The sequence below is a fragment of the Geotrypetes seraphini genome, chromosome 1 (assembly GCF_902459505.1).
Source record: "Geotrypetes seraphini chromosome 1, aGeoSer1.1, whole genome shotgun sequence".
NCBI classification, from domain to species: domain Eukaryota; kingdom Metazoa; phylum Chordata; class Amphibia; order Gymnophiona; family Dermophiidae; genus Geotrypetes; species Geotrypetes seraphini.
The window spans coordinates 454,387,017-454,401,783 of record NC_047084.1 but is presented as its reverse complement, the minus strand read 5'-3'; the positions used below and the strand labels follow the sequence as shown (position 1 = coordinate 454,401,783).

General features: G+C 43.3%; 1 protein-coding gene across 2 annotated transcripts in view; it reads right to left on the bottom strand.

The window, feature by feature from the left end:
* The window catches only part of FAM120C (family with sequence similarity 120C), a 183,763-nt gene that overhangs the window by 18,065 nt on the left and 150,931 nt on the right, over positions 1 to 14,767 (bottom strand). For both annotated transcript variants that reach the window (XM_033921801.1, XM_033921812.1), the window contains exon 11: positions 11,553 to 11,667. In XM_033921801.1, the coding sequence (XP_033777692.1) occupies positions 11,553 to 11,667 (115 nt within the window). The remainder of the gene's footprint in view (positions 1 to 11,552; positions 11,668 to 14,767) is intronic.

The window sequence follows — 14,767 nt, the reverse complement described above, 5'->3', positions numbered from 1 at the left end:
TCAGAGTTACTATTTTAATATTAATGACCTCGTTGTACTACATTTGCATGGCAGTATCGAAGACTGCTAGAAAACTTGGAAAAGACCTTGGTAAGCTGTTTTAATAATCCGCCGCTAAAATACATGCACGCTAAACAGGCGGGAACCGGTTTAGCAAGCATGTTAAAGGCAGATTTTAGTTTTGAGAATCTGCCCCTTGGACATTATTCTATCAAGCCAGATGCATAAACCATACCAGCTGAATGTACTGCAAGAACTGGACAAGCAACTGAAATACTGGATAGATTTACCTTTATCTTTAATGGGCAGGGTGCAAATGACTATGATAATAATCCTGTTTAAATGGCTCTCCTCCAAAATCTATTGGTGTTCCTTAAAAGAGGAGAGATAAAGAAATGGACAGGGAGGGAGGACCTTATTTTTACTTTTCTTGTAGTTTCCCAAGGATAGGTGGGATTGGGTCTTCAGGATATAAAAAGTTGTTTTTTAAAAAATCTTTATTCATTTTCATATCTTACAACAAGTGTATAATATTCAATCAAAATTTTTTACAAATCATTTGACATTCTTACTTATAATCATTAAAGTATAAAAGAATCCCTCCCCAACCACTCCATCCATTAATAATAAACCAAATATCATATTTCCAAATCCCACCCTACCTATATCTTATATAATAACAAGGTGTTTAAGATGTCTGATCATTAGAATATATAATCAATGGCCCCCAAATCTTTTTAAAATTATGATAATTTCCTTGCTGAATATCAAGCATTCTCTCCATTTTATAAATATGATAAACTGAATTCCACCAAAAGGTATAATTAAGTTTAGTATAATCCTTCCAATTTCCAGCAATATGTTGAATGGCAACCCCATCAGTATTAATAAAAGTTTATTATTATTTGCTGAAATTGGACTCTTAAATCTCATAGATGTACCAAATAATATAATATCATAGGAAAGGGCAACATGATTTTCTAACAATGAATAAATTTGGGACCAAATTAACTTCCAAAAGGCATTTATATAGAGACAGAAAAAAATTCTAAACTACAATGCCAGCATCTATTAGACCTAGAGCTATCCAACTTCTGTAAACGAACTGGGAGGAGCATTGAGATTGGATATAAAAAGTTGTAACATTGCACATAGTCTTTGCCAGACACAGGATTGAGTGTGGGAAATGAATGTATTTTAGAGCTAGAAAAGCAGATAACTAAACCTTACCATTTAGCATAGGCATCCCATATAAGAAGCTTAGGGAAGCTAAGCCTCTCCAGCACGAAGTTCAATGTTCTGTAACCACTGTCCTGGTCTGTTGGCATCAAGGCCCACTCCACTTGCTGGCATTTCTCTCTCCCCTTCATTCTCACTCAATCAGGAGCTGCTTCGACATGCCAGTTAGCATGTCAAAGCAGATCCTGATTGGTGTAGCCTGACTTTAGTTCCCAGAAGAGGAGGTCAGAAAATACTATGAACAATCCTGCACCCGATTTTCAGCACCTGCCGCCACCCCTGCAGCCCTCTCCTGCCTCCGATCCACTCCTAAACCATATTCGTGGTTTTTCGAAATTTGCAGGTGCTACTGGAACGGAACCCCCACAAATTCCAAGGGAGTACTGTAATTGAATTTAAACATATCACTTATAATACAGAAGCCCATTTTTAAGGGCATATTACTTGTCAATATAAGTATCTAGCAACCCTTCCTTAGGCCTCAGTCCCTTCATAATGCCAAAATAATACTTGAATGTACTATGAGAAAAGTCTCAATTATTGGCCTTCAGTTTCACTCACTGGGATGGTTCATCTCACTTACTGGGATGGGCCACCCTTGACATCTCTAGTCCTGCAGCTTTTATCTTCTTCCCAGCCTCCCCAGCTGCAAAAAAAAAATATTAAGCAGCAGCATAAAGATATGGAGCTGCTTTTTAGATTATGCTGCTAATGGCTCTGCCAGTTCCTCCCCATCTAACATGGACTTCTTGTTTCTGAAGGGCAGAGCCTCCAATGGCATGAGCTAGACAGCAGAAACATGGCTGCAATCCATGTCGAGGGCTGCAATCCAGTCGGGTTTTCAGGATTTCCCCAAAGAATATGCATAAGATCTATTTGCATGCACTGCTTTCATTGTATGCTAATAGATCTCATGCATATTCATTGGGGAAATCTTGAAAACCCGACTGGATTGCGGCCCTCAAGGAGGGACTTTGACACCCCTGAGTTAGAGGGACAAGAGTCACAGAAAAGGTGGGGAGAAGGGAAGGGAGTGTTTATTACTGAGAAGTAAACCCCACTATCAGAGATTATACACATTGTTTTATTCTATCCATAATTGTTGCTTACAATAGATATGATACTAGAGGCTACTAGGGGAAGACAGCTGGTGCAGTTGCACCAGATTCACCCAGTAAAGGGGTTTCTGCTGTGTTCAAAAGTGTCCCACTAATGACAAATGTTTACCATAAAAAACAACTTGTAGCTCTGTCCAACTCCCTCACCTCTTCCCTCCTCCCTCTATGATTCAGTCTCCAGCTGACAGAAGACTGGTACTACAAATTGCCATTTCTAATTTTCACCCAAGCCTCTTGCTCCTAAGTTCTGTCTCTCTTCTAAATGAGTCAAATAATCAGAAATTTTTACTACATGGGCAAGTGGGAGGTGAGAGAAAGAGAGGGGTAGATGGGCTGAGGGCAGGTGAGAGAGAGAGGAAAAAGGAGAAACATCAGGTTCTTACTTCAATAATCTTCTTTCTTGTAGATTGTCTAGAAATCTTGAACAGCAGGGTTTTGTTCCTGAACCTACAAATTGCTGCAGTAGGATGTCACACATCTTTCAACTTTGCCTCCTTCTCAGAGGGCTATGCCATGCTCCCTCAGTTCATCCCAAAGCAGTCAAAAATACTCTTAAAAGGAGACATAAGAAGAAAGAAGGGTATGGGGCATCTCCCTGACAGTCAAATTCTGTTCTGCTCTGAAACAAGTATAACCAACAAAGTTAAAGATCAAAATAGAAATAGTGTGCAACTAGCACTGATATTCTTGGTGCTCGTAGTTATTCACATAACCATTTATCAGGCAAAAATACATGTTTTTACTTTATTATTTACAGACTTATCCTAGCTGAGTAGCAGAAGCATCCTCCATACTCTCACACTCTGACTTCCAACAGAAAGCAGGCTTAAAACAATGATTGGGTGGGGCCTCAGGACTACTAGACACAAGAAAGTGTGGGATAAGAACATGGGATCTCTTAGATAGAGGAAGAGATAATGGTTATTGCAGATGGGCAGTCTGGATGGTCCATTTGGCCTTTATCTGCTGTCATGTTTCTGTGTTTCTATGTTTCAATGCAAAGAAGTGCAGAGTGATGCATTTGGGGATTAGAAATCAGAAGGAGCCATATGTGCTGGAAGGTGAGAGGCTGATATGCACGGATGGGGAGAGGGAACTTGGAGTGATAGTAGGTGAAGATCTAAAGGCAGTGTGACAAGGCGGTGGCTGTTGCCAGAAGGATGCTAGGCTGTATAGAGAGAGGCGTGACCAATAAAAGAAGGCATTGATGCTCCTATACAAGTCATTGGTGAGGCCCCACTTGGAGTATTTTGTTCAATTTTGGAGACCATATATGGCAAATGACATAAGAAGACTTGAAGCGGTCCAGAGAAAAGCAACGAAAATGGTAGGAAGTTTGCACCAAAGACAAATGAGGAGAAACTTAAAGCACTGAAAAGAGGAAAGGAGAGACAGGGGCAATATGATTCAAACTTTCAAAGACTTGAAAGGTATTAAATAAATCAAAATCTTTTCCAGAGAAAGGAAAATGGCAAAACCTGAGGGCATATTTTTGAGGTTGAGGGGTGGTAGACTCAAGAGTAAAGCTAGGAAATTAGTGTCTGTATCGTGATCTATGTTCATCTCAGAAGTACTAACTTCCTGATAAATCTAGTTATCTGTGCTATGATTATCTTATCCCATCCCTACTGTGTTTATCCTATAGATCAGTGTTCTTCAACCACCAGTCCGTGGACCGGTGCCAATCCACAGAAATTTCCTGCTGGTCCCAGTGGCGTACCTAGGGGGGGGCGGGGGGGGCGGGCCGCCCCGGGTACCAGCCCTAAGGGGGTGTTCCCGGCCTTGCCGTTCAGTCCCCCGCCACCCCCGAAGGACCGCTCGCCCCCCTGGCCTCCCCGCACCACCTATGAACAGCCGCAGCAGGATCGCGAAGTCAGCGTCAGCATCCCTGCGCTGCTTCCTACGACGCGATCCCGCCCCTCCTCTGACGTCAGAGGAGGGGCGGGACCGTGGCGCAGGAAGCAGCAGGGATCGCTGACGCTGACTTCGCGATCCTGCTGCGGCTGTTCATAGGTGGTGCGGGGAGGCCAGGGGGGCGAGCGGTCCTTCGGGGGTGGCGGGGGACTGAACGGCAAGGCCGGGAACACCCCCTTAGGGCTGGTACCCGACGCTGACTTCGCGATCCTGCTGCGGCTGTTCATAGGTGGTGCGGGGAGGCCAGGGGGGCGAGCGGTCCTTCGGGGTGGGTCGGGGCATCAGGCCTTCAGGGTGGGGCGGGCGGGCAGGCAAGCAGGCTTTCAAGGGGGAGGGGGTGACAGGCAGGCAGGCAGGCCTTCAAGGGGGGACAGGCCTTCGGGGGGGGGGGGTGCAGACATTCAAGGGGTGCAGGCCTTCAAGGGGGGCAGGCAGGCCTTCAGGGGGGTGCAGACCTTCGGGGGGGGTGTAGGCCTTTGGGGGGGTGCAGACCTTCAAGGGGGTGCAGGCCTTCAAGGGGGGAAAGACAGGCAGGCCTTCAAGGGGGGGACAGGCCTACAAGGGGGGGGGACAGGCATACAAGGGGGGGGACAGGCCTTCAAGGGGGGGTGCAGGCCTTCAAGGGGGGGTGCAGGCCTTCAAGGGGGGTGCAGGCCTTCAAGGGGGAGACAGGCCTTCAAGGGGGGGAAAGGCAGGCAGGCAGGCCTTAAAGGGGGGACAGGCCTACAAGGGGGTGGGACAGGCCTTCAAGGGGGGGACAGGCCTTCGGGGGGGTGCAGACCTTCAAGGGGGGAAAGGCAGGCAGGCCTTCAAGGGGGGGACAGGCCTACAAGGGGGGGGGACAGGCCTACAAGGGGGGGGACAGGCCTACAAGGGGGGGGACAGGCCTTCAAGGGGGGGTGCAGGCCTTCAAGGGGGGTGCAGGCCTTCAAGGGGGAGACAGGCCTTCAAGGGGGGGAAAGGCAGGCAGGCAGGCCTTAAAGGGGGGACAGGCCTACAAGGGGGTGGGACAGGCCTTCAAGGGGGGGACAGGCCTTCGGGGGGGTGCAGACCTTCAAGGGAGTGCAGGCCTTCGGGGGGGGGGGTGCAGTCCTTCAGGGGTGGGGTTTAGGCCTTCAGAGGGGGACAGACCTTCGGGTGGGAGGTAAAGTCCTTCGGGGGGTGCAGGTCTTCAGGGGTGGGGTGTAGCCCTTCGGAGGGGGGACAGACCTTCGGGGGAGGGGGGTCCTGGTGTAAAAGTACACAGAGGGAGAGAGGGAAGGGGGGTTCAAAGATACATGCATATGCCAGACTTTGGGGGTTAGAAATAATGGGTCTAAAAACAGAGGAGTGGGAGAGAGATGGTGCATAATGGGATTTAGGGAGGGAAGGAACAGAAAGGGAGAGAACTTGGAAACAGGGGATGGTGTGGAGGGGGGATAGAGATACTGGATAGGAGGATAGTTGGGAACAGAAAGGGAGAGATGGTGGATCCTGGGGTGGTGGGGAGTTGAGAAAAGGTGAATCTGTGGATGGAGACAAAAAAAAGGAAAGATGCCAGATCTCCGGGAGAGGGAAGGGAAACGGAAGGGGAGAACAGAGATGGCAGACGGATGGTTAGCACGGAGAAAGGAGACCCTGGCAAGCAAGACAACAAGAGCCTGGGACCAACAAGATTTGAATATTGATCAGAGAACAAAAGGTAGAAAAAATAATTTTATTTTCTGTTTTGTGATTACAATATGTTAGATTTGAAAAGTGTACATGAGACAGCTTGAAATGGGAACTTTTCTATTTTTGTGAATGGCAAGGCTGAGTTCAGTTAAAATATATGCTTTATAAGAAAATATAATAATGTGTTTTATAAAGTTTATAAGCATTGCTGGCATACTCGGTGAGGTGTTCCTAGTGTTGGTGGTGGTGGTAGCATGTCAGTGTGTTGAGAGGAAGAGGTAGTCTGGGAAATTCTGCTGAGCAAACTCTGGGCCCATTTCCACCCCCAGTTAGTCCACTCCACTCAACTGGTTCACACACTGAGTGGGTCTTTGGGTGTTATTTCTGGGTAGTTGTTTTAGAATCTCTTCCAGTGGTTTGTCAGTATCTCCTTCTGGTCCAAGGAAGGAAACTTTGTCAACCTTAGCATTGACCTTCAGAATATGTTTGTAACAGCGCTGCTTGTGTGGCATTAGGCTATGTAGTGATCGAAAGAAAAAAACAGATCTTTGCACATTTTTGCACTATATGGTGGGTGTATGAGGAGATTCATTTCCTGCACAGTTAAGTCCATTTTTTCTACTGAATAATAGTATAGGTACAATGAAAGTAAATAGCAAAAATGTTTGAGTAGATAATTAAGGAAATCTTTTTCATATTGCTTGCTTATGGACTGGGAAAAAAGACTGTTCAAGCAAATGTCTCCAGAACTGCTTTAATGGAAAAATGTGATTTTTTTTTTTTTAAGTACTTTGTGAAATTTATTGTTGTTGTGAAATTTATTGTTATACTTTGTTTAAACTTAAAAAGCGGTGTCATTAACAGTGAATCTAATCGAAAAATCGATTCAACAGGGTGAATCGGATCGAATGAAATATTTTTCTCTGAATCGGGCAGCACTATTGGCTACCATGAGAATGGGCTACTGGGCATGATGGACCATTGGTGTGACCCAGTTAGGCTATTCTTATGTTATGTTCTCATCTGTAGGGGCCTTTGTTTTCACTTCTTATTTTAATGTATTTTTTTCCTGGGAACTTATCAGTGTTTTTTTTATAATGGGAACAAAAATGGAAGAGAATTAATGTGTGTGGAATGGGGGGGGTAACTAATTTCTTCAGCTAAATAATTCAATCCACTTCAAACAGACATAGGAGAACTCACGCACCATTCACACACCCTCCAACCAAAAACGTCAAAAGAAAAAAAACTGTTCGACAACCTCCTAGCCATTCGAGCTGCAACACTTGACCCCCAACTCTACAACCTATTGACCTCGACCACAAACTACAAAACCTTAAAAAAAGAAATAAAAACCCTTCTATTAAAAAAACACATAAAACCAAACTAACATAATCAGAACTGTCCCAAGCATCACCTGCAACTACTCCATATGTACTTCTGATGTCATGACAATTCAGACATAATTTATGTTATGTTATGTTTGGAATAATGGTTACATAAATGAGGTTCAATAAAAGAAAATTTTCTGTGGGAGCATTTGTTGGAACTTCTGTTATCCTGATTTCTTCTATCTGTGGGCTTTCTTTAGCTAACCTACTTATCTGGGGCTTTCCACTTCTGCAGCTGCCCTTTTCACGGTCCACTTTGCGCTTGCACTCTCTGGGGAGGGGGGGTTGGGTCTGGGCTTGGTGGGGTAGGTGTGTCTGGTAGTTTTGTCTGGGTGGTGGCTGGGTGTTTCTTGGGTGCTTGTTGTGCGGATTGGTGTGTCTGGTGAGCGGTCTGGGTGTTGTTGCTTGTGGGGGTTTTTTTCATTATAAAATATGGCTGAGGGTCTAGTCCGGCTTATTATTCTTGTGGGTTCTGGGGTGGGATTTGTTTGCTTGCCCCAAGTTTTGGCCTTTTGTTGTGTATTGCTATGCCTCTCATTGGCAATTTTCTCTTGGGAGAGGCTTGTTCATGCTTGTTGTTGCTGTTACTCTCATTCTGTGTTCTTTTTGATAATGTATAAGTTTCTGTACAGACCATGGTTGCTTGTCTGGACCTTTTGCCATTCTCAATAAAAATACTTTGGAAAAAAAAAAAAAAAAAAAAAGAAAATTTTCACTGCCTGTTTCTATTCTGACCATTTATTCCATTTCATGGTTATTGCAAAAAAAAAAAAAAAAAAAATTTTACATGAGGGGGGGGGGTGTCAAAAAATGATGGGCCCCGGGTGCCACATACCCTAGGTACGCCACTGGCTGGTCCACAGGGCCAGCACATGCATCAGGCCAAAAACAGTGTTCTTCAACCGCCGGTCCACGGTGCGATCAATGCAGCGTTATCTTCAAGGCAGCTCCCTCTTCCTCACTGATTCAGTGCACAAAGCCACAGGCAGTGGCTCCTACATGCGTCCTGCGCCTGAACTGGAAGTCTTCTCTCTAACAGTGCAATGTCAGAGGGAAGGCTTCCAGATGATGCACGGGACGCGCAAGGAGCCGCTGCCCACAGCTTTGTGCACTGCATCAGTGAGGAAGAGGGAGCCGGCCTGTAGATAACACCAGGGGCGGCATAAAATGGCCAGGCGGGAGCAGGCCAGAAGGTAAGGCATAGCATGGAGGGAGGGAGACAACAAACGGTAGGGGGAATGATTTTATTTTTTAATTTAGTGATTGAATTATGTCAATTTTGAGAATTTACATCTGCTGTCAGTGTGCTTTGTGTAGTTTAATTTTGTAGTTAACCATTATGTGTTGTTAAAAAGATTATATTGTGTATCTGTGAAAAATGAATAGAAAAAATAGTGTTACAATTAGTACTATTATGCTATAGATGTTCCTAGAGGAGACTAGCTAATTATCTCCTCTTTATTGCATTATTGGCTATAGTATTCTGTGAAGAGGATGGTCTTCAACCCTTTCTTGAACTTTCTGGTGTCCTTTTCTAGTTTTAGTTCTTTAGGAAGGGTGTTCTACCACCTTGGTGCCATCACTGAAAACATTCTTTTGTATTTGATGTCTCTGAAGGAGGGTATTTCCCAGCAGGAGGTTTTTGCTCGAGTATATTGTGCTTGCTGGTGTGTTGTGATGTAGTCTGTCCACTAGATATTGTGGTTCTGAGAGATGAATGAAATTCTTCTTTATGGAGAGGGTGGTTGATGCCTGGAATGAGCTCCCGAGGAAGGTGGTGGAAAGGAAAACAGTGACAGAGTTCAAAAAAGCATGGGATGAACACAGAAGATCTCTAATCAGAAAATGATATATATTGAAGAACTAAGGCCAGTACTGGGCAGACTTATATGAGTCTGTGTCCTGTATATGGCCATTCAATTGAGCATGGGCTGGGGAGAGCTTCAACAGCTGGGATGGTTTAAATGGGCTGGACTGAGCTTTGATGGAGACATCAGTAGATGGAACCTAAGCACCGTACTGGGCATAGCTCTGAGTTTCTGGCCCAGAAATACCTGAACTGTGGCAAATTGTAACCAGTAAACTATATATTACGTACAGTTATGTGAAAAAATTAGGACACCCTATGAAATATTTAGTTCTTTCTTAAGAAATGTTCACATATCGATGTCAAATTTTTTATTTATCTCTGGAAAAGAAAGTGATGTAATTGCCTACTCATCTTCGACCAGAACATCTTGACAAATTTAAAGGCTTAAAAAAACTTCTTATTTAAAGACACCTTTGAATATTGAACTCTCCTCTCTTTTCTTCATTGACTCCACTTTTTTTTCTCTCTTTTTCCCCCATTGTCCCTACTGTTTTTTTTTTCCTTATTCGTTCTTTTTTCTATAAACCATTGTAGTTCTCCCCCCTTTCCTATTTTTAAATGTATCCGTTATTATGAGTCCTGTCATATGTTTTTGTTTTTAAATGTTATTTTGGTTTTAAATTTGTGTCTCCCCTTAATTTTACATGTGTAAAATGCTTAGTATTTGATAGGTGTTTAATCAAATTTTTAAATAAACTTGGAAACTTGGTAAATAAGTTTCACAAGTTTATTTAAAATTTGATTAAATGCCTATCTTGAATTCTAGGCTATTTACAATGATAAAAATGGGATACAAAAATTTTTAAATAATAGACAGAACAGAGACATGGCATACAGTTAAAAAAGAAAGGGGAGAACTACAATAAAGTAAAGAAAGAGACATTCAAGGGATAAAACAATAGGAACATATTAGGACACCCCCCACATATTCTCCCACTTAAGTGGCTCAAATCACACCACAGGTGTATCACATCAGGTGAACATGATTAGAAAATCGTTACTCAGCATTTTGAAAGAGGTTTGCCCTACTTAAACCTTAGATATTTAGTTTGGTGTACTCATGACTGCTGCGGTGAGAGTGAACACTATGGTGAGATCAAAAGAGCTGTCTGAGGCCTTCAGAAAGAAGACTGTAGCAGCTTATAAGTCTGGTAAGGGATTTAAAAAGATCTCAAAAGAATTTGACATTAGCCATTCCACAGTACGGAAAATAGTGTACTTTCCAAATAACTGCCAACATGCCCAGGTCTGGCCATCCAAGCAAGATGACCTCCAGAGCAGACCGCAAGATGCTAAAAAGTCTCCAAAAACCCTAAAATGTCATCACGGGACCTACAGCAGGTTCTTGTTACTGTTGATGTGAAAGTGCATGCCTCTACAATGAGAAAGAGACTGCACAAATTTAACTTGCATGGGTGGTGTGCAAGGATGAAACCTTTGCTCTCTACAAGAAACATCAAGACCAGACTGAAGTTTGCCAGAGAGAACGTAGACAAACACCAGGAATTCTGGAATAGTGTTCTATATATGGACAGATGAGTCTAAAATTGAATTATTTAGACACCAGAAAAGAGGCCATGTTTGGGGTACACCAAATACAGCATTCCTGGAAAAGAACCTCATACCACCTGTGAAGCATGGAGGTGGAAGTGTCATGGTTTGGAGATGCTTTGCTGCAGCTGGACCTGGCCAGCTCACCATCATAGAATCCACCATGAATTCTACCGTGTATCACAGGGTGCTTGAGGAGCATGTGAGACCATCTGTAAGAAAATTAAAGCGGAAGCGGAACTGGACCCTGCAACACGACAATGACCCAAAACATACCAGTAAATCCACCAAGGACTGGCTGAAAACTAAGAAATGGAGAGTCCTGGAGTGGCCGAGTCAAAGCCCTGATCTTAATCCCATTGAGATATTGTGGGGTGATTTGAAACAGGCTGACCATGCAAGAAACCCCTCAAACATCTCACAGCTGGAAGAATTCTGTATTGAGGAGTGGGCCAAACTTTCCTCAAATCGATGTCCGAGACTGGTAGATGGCTACAAGAAGCGTCTCACTGCAGCTATTTCAGCCAAAGGGGGTAACACTAGTTATTAGAGTGTAGGGTATCCTAATTTATTCCACAGTGAGAATACACATTTTTGTGGATATCTTGTTTCATGAGTAAATCAAGGAAAATTTTTGTTGTTTACCTGCAATTATATCACTTTCTTTTCCAGAGATAAATAAAAAAAAAGATTTGACATCGATATGTAAACATTTCTTAAGAAAGAACTGACTATTTCATAGGGTGTCCTAATTTTTTCACATGACTGTATATCACAACAATCCTAATTCTTAAAGGAAGTCTTAAGTAAACCTACCTTCAGTTCCTGCAGGTGATCTGGTTCATACAGTTGGCCAGAAACTGCCTGAGCCAGGAAAGCATCTAGTTCATGTCGAAGTAGGATCCTGCCCCCTGGCCACTGCATCATGTAACTATGACAGAAAAAAAAAAAACAGGACAGGAATGAAATATGCCCTCTCTCAGACATTCCAGATGGAATCACAAAGAAACAATTCCTTCTTTGCAGAAAGACATTAAGCACAGAGCCCTGGAAGCATTATCTTCCAAAATTACATGCTGCACAGCATGGCATGGATGAACTCTCTTCCCAATAGCTCATAATTAAAGACACACTGTGTCTCCCAATTGCCTTCCTGAATTCTGATTTTTTTTGCCACCTGTTGGAAGACTGTTCTATGTATTCATTATCATTTTTGTGAAAAAATTTGAATTTTTGGCTCATCTTATTCAACTCCTGTTTTAATTAATTTACTCAACCTGTCTGGATAACGGGGGGATTGGGCTACAGTTTTTAGGCTAAGATCATAAACCACACTGGATCTTATATTCCTTCCTCACCAAACTAGTTGTAACAGCTCCACCTTTCACCATATGATCAATTTCCAAAGCGGAGATGCAGGCAGATAGAAAGCTAAATAAAATTCATGCAAATTTTATGCATGCAGATCTTGTACGCTACTCCAATGGGGGAGGGAGGGGGAGGGGAGCCAGACAGAACTATGTGCGCAAAGGTTTCACGAAAGTACAGGTTTCACGAAAGTGTACAAGTCGGAATAAAAATGAGTGTCAGCGCATATCAGTGCCTGTTCTGTGAATAAAAGATATCAGCCTTACAAAACTTTCTTGCACGTAAAATTTTTGCATCTTCGACTGAAGCAGTAATCCACTTTCTTGTTTCTTGCCATGGCTATGAGGTCGTAGCAGGGCCTCCTTCAGCACCCCACTATCACTTGGAATGCCTCCGAGAACAGGACCCACTCGCCTAGATCCAGAGTTTGTCTGCTGAGGAAGTCTGCTTGAACATTGTCTACTCCTACCACATGCGCTGCCGTCAGCGCTAGGAGATGACGTTCCACCCAAAGAAAAAGAAAGCGGGCTTCCCGAACCAGAGGAGGGCCCTTGGATCCTTAGGCTGCTACTGTTGCATTGTCGAAAAAGACCTTGACTCCAGTATCTTCTGCAATCTCGTCAGAGCTAATCGAATGGCTCTGAGCTCCAACTGATTGATTGACCACTTTTGCTGAGAGGGTGTCCAACACCTCTGAACAGGACAATGATTACAATGTGCTCAGCAGAGTATTTAGCAGTCCTGAAGGCTGGCATCTGGCATCACCATGATCCAGGAGGCAATGTGTAGTGGTACCCCCTGCGGAGCAATTGTGGAAGAAGCCACCAGTCCATGCTTACTCAGGCTTCCGGAGTCTAAGGTATGGGTCAGCAAGGCATCCCGGTGCAGAGCCCAGTGAGAGAGCAAAGCATGCTGAAGAGGAACATGTGCACCCTCACCCAAGGAACCAAATCCAGCGTGGCAACCATTGATCCCAGAACCTAAAGATAATCCCATGCCGAAGCAGCCACTGCAGAAGGGAAGAAATCTGGGCACACTGTTTCTGCCTAGGGGCTTCTGTTAGATAGACTCCCAGGTATTTCAGTGATTGCGTAGGCGTCAGATGGCTTTTGTTGAAGTTGACAATCCAGCCAAGGTCTTCCAGCACCTGCTCCACCGTATGTCGTCCCTCGGCCAACGAGGGAGCTCTGATCAGCCAGTCATCCAAGTAAGGGTGAACCTGGAGAGCCATCTACTGCAGGTAAGCTGCCGCCACCATCACCTTAGTGAAGGTCTGGGGTGCTGTCACTAGAAGATCCACAGGTGAAGATCTGGGATACTGATGCTTGAAGGTCCACAGGTGAAGGTCAATTTTTTAAATGTGAGGGATAGTGTCTCATAATACCACTAAAGGGATCATAATGACTTTCATCCTTAATTTATGTGGTAATGGTTATCTTTCATCGACACCCCCACCACACACACACACACACACATACATACCCTTTACTACTCTATCGTAGCTAATTTTATATACCTCTTAATCCATCTTATTTTTATCAAACTTTTCAGATTAATAAATTAATTTTCATTTTATAAAACTTTTTTAAGCTATTTTAAATCTTTTTTTATACTTTTTCAATTCATCCAAAAAAATTTGGGGGGGGTCTTCTTTTTTTGACCACCCCTTATGTCAAATTCAAAGTCAGCTTATTTTGCTGCTTCATATACTAAGCTGGAATCAACATTACTGATTGTACTCAGCACACACACAGAGCGATATAACTTATCTTTGCTCTTTATCTTTTATCTTGCGTTGTTCGCTTAAAGGCCCATTGTCACCAAACATTGGCTAGCACATATAATACCGACAGGTCCCGTTTCACCGCATACAGCGGCTTCATCTTACGAACTTCACTAATTGCAAAACAACATTCATTGCTTATCTCATCCTGTGCCCATGTAAGAAAATATATGTTGGAATGTCTTCTAGAAATTTATGCATAAGGATGAGAGAACATAAGTCTAATTTGAAATGTGCAAGAAGTTCATAAGTTGTAGTGGAACATTGTCAATTGCAAGGACACAAGTTCAATGATTTGTGATGCTTCATAATAGATCAGGAGCCTAAAATGCATAGGGGAGGTGATAGAATCAAAAGGCTCAAACAGCGAGAGTTACAGTGGATTCATAAATTGAAAACTGTACATCCATTGGGTTTAAATACAGTCTCTGATTGGTCAGTGTTCTTCTGATATTAGAGGGCGGGAGATTCTGTATGTTAGAGATTGTGCTGCACCTATTAGAAGCTTTAACGTCAGCGGCAGTAAGAGCGCATGCGTTGACATTCTTAGTGTTATAAGCACCATTTTTAAGTGTTTCATTCATAGCTAAAAAGTGAGTGCAATACTATCATGCATAATGTTAATGTAATATAATCATTCTTTTAATTCTTTCAAACTGCTTTGCATTTGTTTTTAGAACCCGACTAAAAGACCCTGATGAAGCCGCTGTATGCGGTGAAACGGAACCCATTGGTATTACATGTGCTAGCCAATGTTTGGCGACAATGCAATTTGGGCCTTTAAGTGAACGGCACTAGAGAAAAGATAAAGCACAGGAGTAAAGATAAAGAGCAAAGATAAGTTATATCACTCTGTGTGTGTACTGAGTACAATCAGTAA